This window comes from Pseudopipra pipra, chromosome 21, assembly GCF_036250125.1.
Source record: "Pseudopipra pipra isolate bDixPip1 chromosome 21, bDixPip1.hap1, whole genome shotgun sequence".
NCBI classification, from domain to species: Eukaryota; Metazoa; Chordata; class Aves; order Passeriformes; family Pipridae; genus Pseudopipra; species Pseudopipra pipra.
In genome coordinates this window covers 8,246,965-8,262,376 of record NC_087569.1, presented here as the reverse complement: position 1 = coordinate 8,262,376, position 15,412 = coordinate 8,246,965, and the positions used below count along the sequence as shown (strand labels likewise).

Genomic DNA, 15,412 nt, shown 5'->3' with positions numbered 1-15,412 from the left:
GAGACTCCAGGGACTTACCACACTCGGTTTATTACTTAAATTCTCGGTGTTTATTTAGTACTTGCAAAATATATCATCAAAAAGGCTTAGCACATGGATTTTCACCAGCCACGAAGAAATCCTACTTATTGCACAGTAAATATAACTTTCTACTCTATATTAATTGCATTTAGTAATAATTTTTTAATTTGCCTTATTTTGACATTAATATTTCTAAGGCTCTTTTACATTCAATTCTTTCAGCATCCTCCTCCCAAGCTCGAACAAGTCCCACATTATGCCCCATTGCAAGATTACAGCAGCCCCAGAAGCTCAAACACGAAGGAGCACACACTCTTTCAATAATTGTTTTCCCTTGGAGCAATCTGACCAGGAACAGCTTTGTACTGGCTTTGGCTGGGGTGGAGTTAACTTTCATCATAGTCACTAAGTTTCTTCATAGTAGGATGGTGCTGTTTTGGATTTGTGACATTGGCAATGATGGCATTTGTCTTCCCAAGTCACCATCCTGCTTTCCCCAGGATGGCTGAACACCTGCCTGACAAGGGGAATTAATGAACAGATTCCTCAATTTGCTTTAATTTGCCTGCATTCCCAGCTTTCACTTCACCTACTAAACTATCTTTCTTTCAAGCTACAAGTTTTCTCACTTTCACTCCTCTGATTCTCTTTCCCATCCCACTGGGAATAAGGGAGCAGCTGCACAGAGCTGAGCTAACCCACAAGGTATTTTGTCATTCCCACTTCTCTAAACAGGCCTGAAAGTTCTTTTGCACGAGTGTAAGATGCTCATCAGCACAATACAGGCAGTGCAGGTACCACCTTTGTAATTTTCTAACAGTTAAATAATTGTTGCAGCCATATGGTGAAACCCAGAGCCCCAAAAGGGCACCAGCCTGCATTCCCTGACCAGCTGTGGATGATTCCAATTTGCAGAGATCCATGAATATTTCACCTCAAACGTCAAGGGGAACCTCACTGGGTTCATTCACAACCATCACTCTTGGTCAAATGCATCAGCCAGCATGGCCTGTCTCAGACTTGTCACCAAGAGGGAGGGTGTTCAGAGCACAACAGGAGACAGCCCATCCCAAAAACTGTCAGCCCAAGGATTGCTGAAACTGAAGCTCCTGTTGGTCACTGAAGGAAGGTAAGTAGTTTGGTGTGCCCCTCAAACAGCACTCTGCATGGCATGGGGTGGAGATAGGGACTGGAATTTCTTGCTCTGCAGTCCTCCTTCGGAGAGCTTGTCCCCTCTGGTCCCTCTGTTCCAGCATGGCTTTTTAGCAAACAGGAGTCTGAGCCTTCTTGTTGTTAGTGCCTCTCTAAGGCTACTCTGTGTGCTCGACAGCTCACTGAAATCACCCAGAACAAAAGAAAATAATGACTTCCCAGCTTAAGGAAACAGACACAAAGCAAGCACCCAGAGTACGGCTGGCACACGGGGCCTTCTCCTCTTCATCAGTAAACCACCTGTGAGAGCAAAACAACACCAAGGTCCTGTGAAGGATTTGTGAGACAAAACCAATTCCCTTTCTAGAACAGCCTGAAGCAAAGCCTCTTCACTCGGTGACTCCCCCAGGGCGCAGCTCGCCTGCCTCCTGCCCCTCAGCATGCACTGCACGGTTATCTCGGATGCCGGACGAGCTCCATGCACTGCCAGAGAAAGCGTCGTGCTCTGGCTCCTGGGGAGCTTTCTCCAATCCCCACGTTCACCACTCTGCAAAGCTCTTCCCGATCTCAAACTAGGTCTACACACAGGAGAAGAAAAAGGCTCCTACCTCACTGTGACAGCCACAGCAGTGCTCTGAAACCTGCTCCTCCTTACCACCCGCTGGGCCAGCCCAGCCTCTGCACAGCCAGCACAATCAAGAGGGCTTTTCTCTTCAGCACAGACTGGTGGTTCTGAGAAACCCAAATGATTTCAAGATGCCGTGAGTTTCCCCCCTCATTCACCTAGACAGGGCCTGCCCCCCTGGGTGGTGCCTCAAAGCCTGAGCCAATTCTTTGGCTTTTGCACCTCCTCCTGGAGTATGTGGGCAGGTTATTTTCCTGGCTTGTTGGGCTTCTGCACCTCTCCTCACAGCAGTAACAACACAGACTGAAGGGCAGAGTCCTGATCCAGCCTGCCACCTCCTGTCCCCTTGGGCTGCTCCCTTAAGCTCACTAAACCCCACGGATGCACAGCTGAGCCTTGTGAGGAGCAGCCAGTGAAGGCACCGCAGTACCTGGTTTGTCAGACACAGAGAACCAAGAGTGATCACGCTCGGGAGATTTAGATCTTGCTCCTCCACCTCAGGAGGCATCTCGAGGCCTCCAGCCAGCACCAGCAGGCCTCTGCCTCCTGCAGAGAGGGGAGGACATCCCACCCTTCCGCACTACCCAGCTGGAAACAAGGGAGGAAATGGGAATAATTGAACTGAGGTCAGACAGGGGCTGAAATTGGACAAGGATGAAGAGCTTGTAGACCCAGGCTTTGGGACACAGCTTCCTTTCCCAGGGTGCCATGGCACAAACTGCAGCTGTCAGGGCTGTGGAGCAGCTCAAACACTGCTGAAGGAAACTCTGGAGTTCAAACCACTCCTAACCTGTCCAGAACTACCAACCACTGCCTCTGGAGGGAGCATCCCACGGGTGTCACCTACCAGAGCAGTGCAACAAGTGCAACAAGTAGTACAGCAGCCCAGGAGATCTCTCTGGGGACATTCCTATTCTACAGACCACTGGTAAGAGTGAGAAGCAGATCTTGGTAATTTGAGGTGGGACAGAAAAAAAAAGTCTCAAGAGAGAAAAGGAGGCCAGGCTCTAAGGAAGGGCTGCAGTTTGCAAAGATTGAACTTGCAGAAGATGAGGTGAATTGCACATGCACCCACTTAGACCCAAAGAGACCCAAAACTCACCTTCATCATCACCGCTGCCACCACCCCCAGCAGGGCCAGGAGGGCCAGTCCAATTCGGCCCCTGTTAAACCGCTTCAGGAGGATGAACTTGGTCCAATCCACCTTCTTCTGGCTGACAGGTGGGTACCGCATTTTGTTGGTGCCCTCCATCTTCAGGTCCTTGATCAAGCAGGCGCGGCGGTGGGAGAAGGTCTCGAAGCTGTGCTTGCCGTGGTAGGCGCCCATCCCGCTGTGACCTGAGGGACACGAGCCAGGCAGGTCACCCCGCAGGCACAGCCTGGTCAAACCTTTGGCCGCTTGAGGACAACTGACCCTTCCTCCCCGCAGCACTCCTCAGTCTCTAAGATGTCCATCTGTGCTCCACCCTGCTCCTTCCCCACCTCGTTTTCACTACGCACTCTCCAGTATTTTGTAGCAGTCCCTGTGCCTCTGAGCTGTCTCCAGCTCTTCCCTGGATTTAGCTCCCTCTCAAAGCACCGTGCCAGGGCTCTGGGATCCAACTGGTGCTGTGTGAGATGGTTTCCTGAGGAGCTTTGCAGGGTACACCTCTGTGTTCCCATTCCAGGTCAGCGTGTGCTGTTCACACTGGTTCACTGCCTGTAACCCCCAAAACCTTCTTTTGCAAAGCTTCCATGGACTGATCCATAACCTGTTCCAATTCTCCCCAAGCTAAAGTCCTACCCCTTCCACCTGCTAATCCCTCCGATTGCAGCTAATGTTTTTAATGTACCTTTCACATCAGTCTGCACTAAATGCTTTAATCTTTCCAAAAATACACCTAAAGGTTTTTCCCCTTTCTGGCCCCTGCCCTAATGCACTCCTAGAATTTGTTATTATTATCAAGATCTGATGCACAGAGACCTTTGGGCTGCAACAGGCACAGGGGTACCATGGGTTGCTCCCTGGGTCATGCAGTGTGGCAAGTCCCAATGCTTAAGAAGCTGCAGTAACTTACCAACACCACCAAAGGGCAAGGTTGAGAGGAAGAAATGCATAATGACATCATTTCCAGTCACACCCCCACTGGAGGTTTCTGAGATGACTCTTTTGATTAACTAGCAAAAGAAAACAAACAAATCATTACAAAGGCCCAGAAGAGATCAGGCCACATAACTGAGGATACTGGGAAGGGAGTCACAAGACAACAGGATCATGTTCGTTTTCTCTGGCACAGCCCAGACCCACCTTCTTGTTGTTGGAGAAGACATACAAGGCAAGGGGCTTCTCCCGACGGTTGATGAACTCAATGGCTTCCTCTACGCTCTTCACGGTCACAATGGGCAGGACGGGTCCAAAGATTTCCTCCTCCATCACCTTGGAATCCGGGGAAACGTCCGTCAGGATGGTCGGTGCTGCAGCAAACCGGAGAACAGGAGAACAGTGTGAGCAGGACAGAAGACCTGGTCCATCACAGGACCTCACTGCACTCTCTGTGTGCAACGTAACCCAAGCAAGGCACACACACAGACCCCAAAGGGCCCCCACTACCACCTCCCCTCCCCAGCAGCAGCCACAAGCACCTATGAAGCAGGAGGCCTCATCACTCTCTCCCCCGTGAGCGATCTTCTGCCCTTCCAGCAAGCCCACGACCCTCTTGAAGTGACGCTTGTTGACGATCCTTTCATAATCCGGAGACGACTTCACGTCCTCCCCATAGAATTCCTGACAAAGGGCACAGCAGAAACAAAGTGCTCAACACACCTGCCAACAGCCACAGCTCCAGGAACTCACACCTGCGCTGCAATGGGGACAACTCCCACAGCACAAGGGACTCTCTCCTTACCAGCAGAGTTGCCTTGATGTTCTCCACCACCTGGCTCTGGATGGATGGGTCACAGAGGATGTAGTCTGGGGCGATGCAGGTTTGCCCACAGTTCATGTACTTCCCCCATGTTATTCGCCTGCAGGGGAAAAAAAGGGAGGTGGTTTCTCCACTGTCAGCCCCTTCCACATCCCACAGCCCAGCTGACAGCACCTGAGCTGGGGACACTGGACCACAGATGGCCCCTGCCCCACTGCTGAGGGGGTGCAATGGCCTGACCTGCAGGCGACGGCCAGGTCACAATCCTTGTCGATGTAGCAGGGGCTCTTCCCACCCAGCTCCAGGGTGACGGGTGTCAGGTGCTTGGCAGCTGCTGCCATCACAATTTTGCCCACTGCGGTGTTGCCGGTGTAGAGGATGTGATCAAACCTCTGGGTGAGCAGCTCTGTTGTCTCAGGAACTCCTCCAGTGACCACGGGGTAGAGCTCCTGTGGGGCAAACCAGAGCCTTACAGTTACTTTGATTTAAAGCACGCATATCAAGGCAGCAGCTCTGCACGTGGCAAAATGTAGGATAATTTTTGAGATACTTCAGGATCTGGACAAAAGACAGTGATAACAGAGGCATGCTCTGCTCCTTCCCCTGAAATGAAGTTTCACCTCCCACTTTGTGTCACACAGACTTAATGAAATGGAGGCTGAAGCCGGGGCTGAGTCAGGCTCCTGCACAGTAAGACGTAGGGCACAAAGGACTGTCGGGCTCTCCCACGGGCTGTCTCCTTCCTCTGCTCTTACCTCCCACCTAGGGAATGCACTAACTCTCTGGAGGAAACTGCCTGTGCTGCCAGAGCAACACTATCTCAGTGACAGAGTGCAATGGACGTCAGAACAGTCAGGCAAGTGAAGGAGAAACAACACATTCTGCTACAAGTGTGGATCAGCAGGACACGATAACCCTGGATGTGCTGCCATGGTGCCCAGTTCTCAGGAAGAGCCAGGCACAGCCAGCATTCAACCAAACCTGTGCTTACCTAGGGGCATCCCTGGCACGGCTCCAAAAGAGCAGCTACAGCAGGGGGAAATATGTACACACCTCTGCACACGGTCACGAGTGCCAAAAAAACTACCAGGCTGCAGCAGCATTATGTAATGTGAGCATACCAGGTTACGCAAAGATGGGAAGAATATGTCAACACACCCTTGTACTCTTAAGAGTAATACAATCCTTCCTGTGCCTCCGGCTTAAGCTCCTTTAAAGAGAGCAGGCTACTGATTTGACTTGAACCTGCAGGAGCCCTTTGGAAGCAGGACAGACCAAGACAGTCATGTCAGGCACAGGGTCACACTCACCTGGTCCAGGTACTGGGGGAGGAGATCAGCCACCAGCTGAGCCGTGTTCTCACTCACCTCCGACGGCTTCACCACCACAGCATTGCCTACAGGACAGACACAGCATGGCCTCTGAGCCCTCACCCTCCTCTCCCCCACCACCCACCCACAGCCCCACAAAGGACGGGCCCCACCTGCTGCAATGGCCCCGATCAGAGGATGCATGACCAGGACAAAGGGGTAGTTCCAGGCCCCGATGATCAGCACCACTCCCAGAGGCTCAAAGTTGATGTAGGCCTCGTCCCGCATCGTCATCAGGTTCTTCTTCACAGGCTGAGGGGCTGCCCAGGACGGCAGCTTCTCCATGGTCAGGGCCAGCTCCGCCAGCACGCCCAGGATCTCGTGGCTGTACGCGTTGGGCCCACCCTGCAGTGACAGGGAGCTTGGGGAGGGGACGGCAAAGGCACCCACCTCCCGCACCCACAGTGGGGACAAAAGACAAATTCTGCTGGTTCAAAGTCTCTGACACTGGCAGTGCTGCCCCAAAGGATCCCTGGAGAACACATTCAGTCTGGGGGGTGTGAGACAGAAGCCAAAACTTGACAGCCAGGGCCTGCCTTTGCAGTACTGCCTTAGACTGCCTCATTCTTAGAAATGGTGGCAGCAGACCTTGGCAGGCCACAGTGGGAGCCAGGGCCATGGGGGACAACAGCAAAAGCCACCTGGCACAGCAAAGGCAACCCCTGGCCTTCCCACTTTGTCTTACAAGCTGACTGCTGTCCATGCAGGGCTGATGGGAGAAACTCCCTGACCCAGACCTTGTGCAGATCTGCATGGAGGGCTGCCAGGATCTCCTTCTCCTTCTCCTTCACCATCCGCTCCAGGGCCTTCAGCTGCTGTATCCTGAACTCCAGCGAGCGGCTCCGGCCCGAGTTGAAGGCGGCTCTCGCCTGCCTCACGACCTTCTCAATCCTCTCCATGGCTGCTCAGGGCTGCAGAGACACACAGCAACACCCAGCTCACCGCGGGCCCTCCCTGCCCCACACAGACCGTGACACTCCCCACGAGCCCCGGACACGCACCAACCTCCGCCCCAGCTCCAGTGTGGGGAAAAAGCCGCCGCGTCTCTCTGAAACCTTAAATAATTCCCGAGTTAGAAAAGTTTGACGAGGAGCTCGGGGAGCGAACGTTAGTGGGCGCGCAGGAACGCCACGGGGGAAGAACCGAGGGCTGCTCCAGGCAGGGTCTTTTCCCGCATCCCCGCAACGAGCGATGCCCAGCGAGGGGGCGAAACTCCGGGGGATGTCACCCCTCCGAGGAACCCCCCGGGGACCCCCGAGCGCCAGCGGGGCTGGTGCGACACTCGTGCGACAGCCGGTGGCTGCGAGGCGGCGGCTCCCCCCGCGCTGCCCCCGCGGCCGGTCCGGTGCCCTCCGGCCCCGGGCAGGACCCTCCGCCCCCGCGGCCCCGCCGCCCACCGGGGTCGCCGCTGCCTCACCCGCTTCCTTTTTCCGTTCACATGACGGAACCGGAACGGGCGAGGCCGCGGGGCCCCCGCCGCTCCCCTCCCCATCCCGCACCGCCCCGGGCGGCTCTGCTCTGCCCGGGGGTCCCGGTGTGCGGGGCGGCCCCGGAGCGGGAGAGGCTCTGCCGAGAGAGCAAAGAGCAGAGCGGGGTGAAGGATGTGGTGCCACTGGTACCTTGAGGCTCGCACCGTCGGGGGATGCTCCGTCCGTGCTCCCCGCAGCCGTGGGCGGTGTGGGGGCAGCGCCGTCCGCTCCAGAGGATGCCCCAGTCCGCCGTGGGGTGGAAGCGGATCTGGCACAGCCGGGCCGGTTGTGAAACGCTGCGGGGCGTGGAGCCGGGAGAGCACTGCGGGAGGAGGGCAGAGTCCCCTCCCCTGGGCCTTATCGGAGCAGCTGCGCCCAGGACTGCCCCCTGCCCTCCTTCCAGCCCCTGCCCTCCTTCCAGCTTCCTGAGAGGGAGGAAAGCCGGGCAATGTGGTGTTTTGTGGGAGGCGAAGCAAAGCGGCAGAAACAGCCTACCCGGCCGGGAGAGTCGAATTAACCTTGATACAGCACTTGCGTGGGAACCGGGCCAAAAAATATGCAGAGAATGGAGCTGAGACAAGGCTGGGTGCTTAAAAATAGACCTGCCACAACTTGTTCTAAGAAGTGCACGGGGATTATTTAAAAATTACTTGCAGGTTGTTACACGCTACCTTTAGTGCCAGGCTATTTATTGCCACGCTACCTTTAACCAGGCCATTTATTGCCAATGCTCCTCAGCTGGAGCTTTTCCCCACAAAATCGTTGCCCACCACATCTCTGACACACAGGGCTCCTAGAATGGAGCACCCCTTCCCCTGACAACTTTCATCTCCTTTTCCCACATCAACACAGCTCTCAATGACTGGGAGTGCCCTTTAGCTCAGCGAGTTGTGCTGAACCACAACTCCCCCCTAACACCAGCTGTGGTCAGTTGGCCTCCCTAACACCTCCCAGGCTGTGGCTCAGCGTGAACATTTCACAAGCTGTTGCACAAATCTCAGCAGCAAACACCCAGCTGTGGGGAAGAATGACATGAGCAACTGCCAATACTTGTGTGCAGGAGGCAACACAGAAAAGAAAAATGAGCTGGGCTTGACAGGGTTCTCCCAGGTGATGTATGGAAAGATGGGTTTGCATTGAAGAAAACTGTAGAAGTAGAACATTCTCTGCAGGAGCATTACTTGATGCAAACATGCTCTCCTTGATCCTGTCAGCATCCTTGCAGGGCAGGTCAGAGCTCTGTCCAGGCACCACGATGTCTGGAGGTCCAAGAGAAATCAGATAAGGAATTAATGCTACTGCAACCAGAGTAAAAGTCTGAGCTCTCAGTGTGATTATTACCTGGGGAAATAATGCAATGCACCAGCCCAGGATGTCAGCAGGAGCAGGGAGATGGATATTTACCTACATTTTCCACAGTGGCCATTCTCCAGAGCTTGTAAAATTCTCAGCCTTCAGCCTGAGGGTTTTCATGTCACGACAGCGCTTCTTGTGCTTGGCATCACACATGGGAAGCAAACATCCCAGCTCCCAGTTATCCCAGTGGTCAGCAGGCTGGGGCTGTGCCATACTTCCACAGAAATGAGACAGCATCCTGGGAGACGGTCCCTTTTGGTCCTTGTCAGGGACAACTTTCAGCCAGTTACAGACAGGAAACAAAGCTGAGGGTGTTTTAAGCGTTGCAAAATACTAGTTGAGTCTCCCTGGAGCAGCTGAGATTTCAGGGAAGTGTGGGATCTGGAGTGAGACAGAGGAGTACCCCAGACAGCACCTGTGAGTCACGTGGTCTGCAGTGTGCTCCCCACGCCTGGGAGCTGGCAGTGTTCTCTATTTTTACTCAGTCACTAAGAAACAACAAAGAGAACTATTTATGGGTAAATAATGGAACTCCACAGGAATCAGGAGGTGACCAGTGCTGGGGGGGTTCTAATCCCCAGGGCTGTACTTACAGCAACAAGAGAGGTTTTACTGAGCAGCTGAGCTCGAGACTCCCCTCATTCCTTGAAGCCCTTGCTCCCCTTTCGGAGTCGATTAACTGCAATGAGACAGGATCCTGCCCTGCCTGCCCTGGGGAGCAGCCCTTTGTGCTGGTCCTTGCCCTGCTCCCAAAAATCACCCAGCAGAGCCCTGGGGAAGGAGGACTTTGGTTTGGAAGATAAGCTGTGCAGTATTTGGTTTCAAAAGTCCACCAAAAAACCACAGCTAATCAATAAATATTTGTTTAGCTTGCACACCACGCTCACAGAACTGTAAGTTTTGAGCTAGGCTGACAATCCTCAATTTCTGCTTAAATGTCTGCCTAGCCTCAGTTCCAAGTGTTTTCCAGAAGTCACAGAATCCACCCAGTGGCACAAGATGGGCAGATACAAAGTGCAAACAGCACTCAAGCGTAAAAGCGGGCACAGAAGATGAACAACAGGGAGAGGTTTTAAGGAACCTGCAAGAATAAATAGAGCTCAGTTCATTTATGGCATCACTTGTTTTGAAAGCTGTGGCTGATCTCAGAGTGGCAAGAAGGAGATACTGTGTCGTACAGAGCCGTGGTCTGTGGGCTGCATTGTAGACATAGCTGGGGCCATGGAAAATGCGAAAAGCGACACAAAGAAACAATGGGAATGATTGGCACAAGGACTGCAACAAGACTCAACAGCCCCACTGGCACTCGGTTTGCTTTCAGGCAGAGAGGAGGGGGGAGCCTGCCGTGCACAAAAGCCTATTGAAAAGGTGTTTGTCCAAAGGAGCAATGCCAAGGCTTAGTTCCACCGGGCTCCAGCTGACTTAGAGACCTCAGGAGAGGGGTTACCCGGATAGACTTCACTCCTCTGCAGAAAGGAGGAGCTATGGGAGCACTCTGGAAAAAGCCACAGCCAGGGCTATGGCTCAGGTCGGACAGGGAAGTTCAGGATAAAAGGAGATTTCCTTAAAGACTTAAAAGGTGTCCTGGACAGTCAAAAAAAGATAGTAGCAAGCAAAGCTCAGAGCAGACACAAAAGTCAAAGAATTAGAATTTAAAAAAAAAAAAAAAAAAAAGGAGAGGAAACAGGAAACAAAAAGGAGGTGGGTCACAAGTCAGGTCACAAGCCAGCCTATCTGAATTTCAAAGCTTTGGAAGCAGCAGGATCCAGCTTTCCTTGCTCCTGACGAAAAGTAAGCTTCACTTTTGGGTGCAGCTGAGCACAGCACCACAACAGGGTGAGTCACAAGTTATTGCCTCTGAACTCTGAGATGACACAGCAATACCTGGATGGAGCTGTACAAGCAAGTAGCAAGAACTACGCAGAAGGTAGCAAGTCTCAGGAACAACTCACGCAGCAAAAATGCTTCTTGGAGTAACTTGTAGCATGTTAGTTGCAAGTCAAATTAATTAGATTTCATTCTCTGCATCAGAGGAAGGGCTGAGAGTTCAACTTGCTTATAAAAGAGCAGCAAATGTCAGAGTCAAAACGTGTTTTAGATTCCCGAGTTGACAATATACACTATGGAGAGAGAGGAACAAGTACAGAACATGGAGCTTGAGGAGATGCTGGAGAGCTGAACTAGAAAAGCACATCAAATATCTCCTTTCAAGTTCTATCTTTCAAAGGCTGGGGGAAAAAAAAAAAAGCATTTGGTAAAAACAAGCACCTGCTGTTTAGCGCGGGGAGCCGGAGACAGAGGACAGCTTCAGGATCTTTGTGAAATGAGTTTATGCAGAAAGACAGGCCATGAACATTGGTCTCCTCCTCCTGAAAACAGCCAGCAAGAATGGCCCTTTTCTTCTCCTCCTCCTGTTTGTGCAGCTGGAGTCTTGTTGGCAAGAAGGGAAGGAGAATGAGCTTGAATCCTGAGAGGAAAAAAAAGAAAACCAACAAAAACCCGTGAGTTCCTGGGAAAAGCAGCCTATCTCCTAGTCTTGTGCACTGAGGCTGTTGCTTTGTTCCTAGATTTGGGTTCAGACATGTCATTAGCATTCCCCGCTCACTCCTTCCTCATCCTCTTTATGTGCCAGCCACAGTAATAAATTGGGAAAATTTTGATAGTACAACTAAGAAATACAACAGCCACATTAGCAGCTACCACAGCACCACTCAGCTGGGGAGAGGGTATCAGCTCTAAGGTGAACAAAGCCCATTTTTGGTAAGCTGTGGATAGAAATTGTAACTTCCTGCCAGTTTTTGTCAATTAGCTCTGTATAGGCTGTTCTGGCAGCCCAGACAGCTCCTCTTTGCTAGAGGCAACAAATAAGCACCTTGTTGAAAGAACATACAGCTGTTACCCAGGATCCTACTTAGCATTTTCGTTTTCAAGCCCAAGTTAAGAAAAAAAAAATAATTAAAAAAGAAAGAAGCAGGGTAAATTGTTTTCCTAAAGCCAGGGAAAACAAACTCGGGGACACTCTGTGCCAGAGCTACCCAGAGATAAGGAACTCAAGGATGCTGCCCCATCCTGCCCTGGTGGCAGCTCCAGCTGCTGAGGGGAACATTCAGCAACTGGTTTAACCAGCCAAGTACAGACTGTTCTCCCTGAATTTAACACCGTTGGTTACAGAGACACAGAAACTCAAGTTGTACCATAGAAACACTTCTAGTGTCAGTATTTATTTTTACCTTAATATACATTTATACAGGCCATAATAAAAAGGCTATTACGCAACAGTTCAGTGAGTTATTACCTAGTTCCAAGAATAATGCATGCAATTACAAAGGAGAGGTAGAAACACCGTATTAAAGACCTAAAAATACAAACATTATATAAACAAACACTTTCAAATTAACTGTTGGAATTTCATACAGATAAATAAGGTAAAAAGTACATTACTCTGTCAAAGTAAAGGAAACACATGGTTATCCGAACACTGAAACAATATTTTGATGTGTAAGCCCTGTACAACTTTGTCAAATAGTTCAGACCACTGTGTTTAAGAGGATTAAAATGATTTTGTCCTGGAGAATGGTTTATTCAAGTATTCAAGCAGTTGAGTAACAAAAAAAGTCCCAAAAATAAAGTATAGGAACCATTTCCAGAGAAGCTGATCTGCCTAAATACTTTGCAAATCGCTGACCTGATGATCTCATGGGATGCTTGAAATGATAATGCCTATAAGGCGAAATGAAGCTTCCCACCTCTCCCCCAAAATGCACACAAAATAATCCTGATTTTTCACACACTCTATGTAGAGATTCTACATCAATTTATCAGCATCTCAAATCGCAACATTATTTTCTGGGTATTTTTTTTTGCATGGTTCCTTGCAGAACCTTTCAGTTTACAGTATTTATTGTAATACTGCCCGAGAAACAAACTACAGAGAACTGTCATTACACCCCTAAAGACTGCAGGCATTAATGCACATTTTGCATGCACAACAAAAGATGCAACCAAATCTATATAAAAGCAAACAACCAGCAACTCAACATTGCTATTACTGAGAAAGTCCAGAGCAGTAGTTACTCAAGTATTAGACAAATAGGTATAAAATGGAAAGGTTCACATGAATACAAGTTTTTACAGTTTGTTTGAAAGTCTTCTAGAAGCTACATCTGAAATTCTGAAAAGAATTTTATGTACACTGAAATGAAATTCAGCCAAGTCCATTGTGCCTTCTTTCTCTAAATTTTTTTTTAATATAGTTCTTCAAAAATGAATATACAGTTGCTTTAGTAAATTAGTGCAAAACAAAATATTTTGGAAGAAGATCATCAAATTGTATCCACATCAGCTGAAAACCCCCTGGGGATTCTGCACAGATGGAGAGAATTTCTTCCATCACCACCTTTCCCCTGTGTAAGAGTGCGCTCTTTCCATCCCTTCATATCACAACCTGAGCCATGTTTACAACAGGTGAGCTCCAATACAAGGCAGCTTAGCCCCAAAAGCTTCAAGCAGCACTTGCACATGGTTAGGGTTTCCCAAATTCACTCAGCCACATTTTACTGACAGCTTAAAAACCTCTCGAGGGAATCTTCTGAGGGAAGTGTCTTTTTGTACCTGACGCAGAAGGATCCACTCTCTTAAAAACCTCATGAGGAAAAAAAGACAAACCCTGATCGTTCAAGTTCAAAGCACACGTACAAGGATCAGTTTGAAATGTGAAGAGAGATTCTTTTAAATTCTGTTGCTAGGAAGGAAAAGGAGCTGCTGGATCGGTAAGGCAAGTGTACTTTTGGAATTTCTCCTCTTTGAATATGCTGCTGTTTCTTTGGTAGTCACCACAGAAATGTAAGAATCATCTTCCACATGGGGCAGAACAAGGACAACAATGAAGCTGTAGTGAAAAAAGTGCAGTATCACTGATGTGGTCCCTTATGTTCACACCATCTGGTCCTCAGGATATTCCTACTGCTCGTACACAGCCACTGTGCTGTAGCAGAGTGCGGAAAGCCTTCGCTCGATGCTGGATTTATCTGCAGAGAGAGGGACACAACAGGTGATGACCAGTGCTGTTTTACAATCAACTCCATGTAATTGTCAGTATTCAACATGAACTTACACTTGTGTACATTTTCTATATCTGCAGGGTCTTGCAGTATTTTAGTCAGTCCCTCCAGCAGCAAGGCTGCCTTGTGGTATCGATATGTGATATCTTCAGTTTGCTGAAACATCTCATCCAGAGCCGCCGACTGCACCTGGAATCAGTCAGGAGGTTCAGTCACATGAACTGCATCAGGCAAGTGATGAAATGAAAAATTCGGAATTGATGTCCGTAGGAAAATATTTCTGAGCCTTAATTTAGCTGATGTGTTTTTATAACTGAGACAACAAAATTAAGTAGGAACTACATGGTCTTTACGGTCCTTTCCAACCCAAGACTCTCTGTGATTCCAAGTCTGAGAGGCTATAGCACCTGTGCTGTGTTAACTGAGAATATTCTGCACATAAAAGCTATGAAAGCACTTTTTGATCTTTTGTGGTTCCATGTGTTACAACAACAAATGAATAAATATGCTCGTTCTTATACCTATGTTCTCTTGTAAAGAAGCCAAATTAATCGTGCACAACTACACCGTTATCAGGGTTAAGCACAGTATTTGCCAGAATCTTTTGTGTGACACTGGTGTTAAAAAGAATTCCCTCTCCTCCAAAAAACAGTTAAAGTTTCCTGTACAGTCACTGCACCTGCAGACAGAAATATCAAGTAATGAAAAAGCTTCCACATGTTTGCTACTATTTTTGCTCTGTATGAACAGACTGATGTTCAGATTGACCTGGCAGATTGATTGAAGCTACTCCTATGCTTTAGTGAGCCTTCCTGGGTGAGACTTGAGCACACAGGGCTGTGTGGTTTAGGAGTTTATTTCCTAGTGCTTATATTCCAAATGTGCTGATGTAGGGGAAACATCCCTGTGGAACAGTATCTGCCAGGAACTTTAGCCACAGTTAAGGCAGGGCAGGAAAGAGAACAAAACACTAACAAAAATTACCATAAACAGAATTCTGGAAACATACATTCTGTTTTCTGGTTAGGTGGAAGAGGGATGTGAGAGGATGAAACAATTCCTATAGTTGAGGTAAAATGAGTGACCTACCATTTCCACAGCACAGCTGTAGATGAGTTTCTCTGCAGTTACACTGTTGATTTCATCAATGAACCTTTGCTTGTCCGAAAAGAAACGATTCAACTTTTCAGTCAGCTTCTTGCACATGCCAATACAGAATTTGTATCTCTCGTTGAGGCTTTTCACAACTGGAAGAAAGGTAAGAAGAAATTAAAAAAAACCAAACCAAACCAACAACATAGCCTCAGTTTAGCTTTACTCAGCACTGCCAAAGTAAATTTGTTTAAACTTGTGCTTTTAATGTTTATTTACTCCGCCCCTTCTATGACTTGACTATATATCAAATAACTTCCATTTCAAGTTAATAACTGCCCATTCCCTAACAGTTTCTGGCTGC

At 49.3% G+C, this 15,412-nt stretch overlaps 2 protein-coding genes across 8 annotated transcripts in view; both read right to left on the bottom strand.

Annotated features, from left to right (window-relative positions):
• Positions 1 to 27: 27 nt before the first annotated feature.
• Positions 28 to 7,857, bottom strand: LOC135425550 (aldehyde dehydrogenase family 3 member A2-like). Of its 7 annotated transcripts, none has more exons than XM_064677938.1 (12): positions 7,691 to 7,857; positions 6,809 to 6,982; positions 6,185 to 6,416; positions 6,012 to 6,097; positions 4,942 to 5,150; positions 4,684 to 4,801; positions 4,421 to 4,562; positions 4,086 to 4,252; positions 3,856 to 3,955; positions 2,901 to 3,136; positions 1,782 to 1,905; positions 28 to 1,473 (listed from the first exon to the last, which is right to left on the bottom strand). In XM_064677938.1, exons 2-11 carry the CDS (start codon positions 6,968 to 6,970, stop codon positions 1,825 to 1,827), a joined length of 1,533 nt encoding a protein of 510 aa, XP_064534008.1. In that variant the 5' UTR covers positions 6,971 to 6,982; positions 7,691 to 7,857; the 3' UTR covers positions 28 to 1,473; positions 1,782 to 1,824. The 7 variants fall into 7 exon arrangements, with proteins under 7 accessions (XP_064534008.1, XP_064534011.1, XP_064534009.1 ...); XM_064677941.1 differs by having other exon boundaries at positions 28 to 1,355; XM_064677939.1 differs by lacking the exon at positions 7,691 to 7,857 and adding an exon at positions 7,489 to 7,511.
• A 4,227-nt stretch (positions 7,858 to 12,084) lies between these two features.
• The window catches only part of ULK2 (unc-51 like autophagy activating kinase 2), a 38,209-nt gene continuing 34,881 nt past the window's right edge, over positions 12,085 to 15,412 (bottom strand). Inside the window, exons 26-28 of the mRNA XM_064677925.1 lie at positions 15,046 to 15,203; positions 14,010 to 14,145; positions 12,085 to 13,923 (exon numbers count right to left, since the gene is read on the bottom strand). Of these exons, the coding sequence (XP_064533995.1) occupies positions 13,856 to 13,923; positions 14,010 to 14,145; positions 15,046 to 15,203 (362 nt within the window). The 3' untranslated portion in view covers positions 12,085 to 13,855. The remainder of the gene's footprint in view (positions 13,924 to 14,009; positions 14,146 to 15,045; positions 15,204 to 15,412) is intronic.

Bases quoted from the DNA above. Each gene is read 5' to 3' on its own strand.
- LOC135425550 (XM_064677938.1), bottom strand. From the start codon at position 6,970: ATGGAGAGGATTGAGAAGGTCGTGAGGCAGGCGAGAGCCGCCTTCAAC. The intron at 6,417-6,808 runs GTCTGGGTCAGG...CTGTCACTGCAG, and splicing joins TCCATGCAGATCTGCACAAG to GGTGGGCCCAACGCGTACAG. The intron at 1,906-2,900 runs GTGAGTTTTGGG...TGGGTTTCTCAG, and splicing joins TGGCAGCGGTGATGATGAAG to AACCACCAGTCTGTGCTGAA.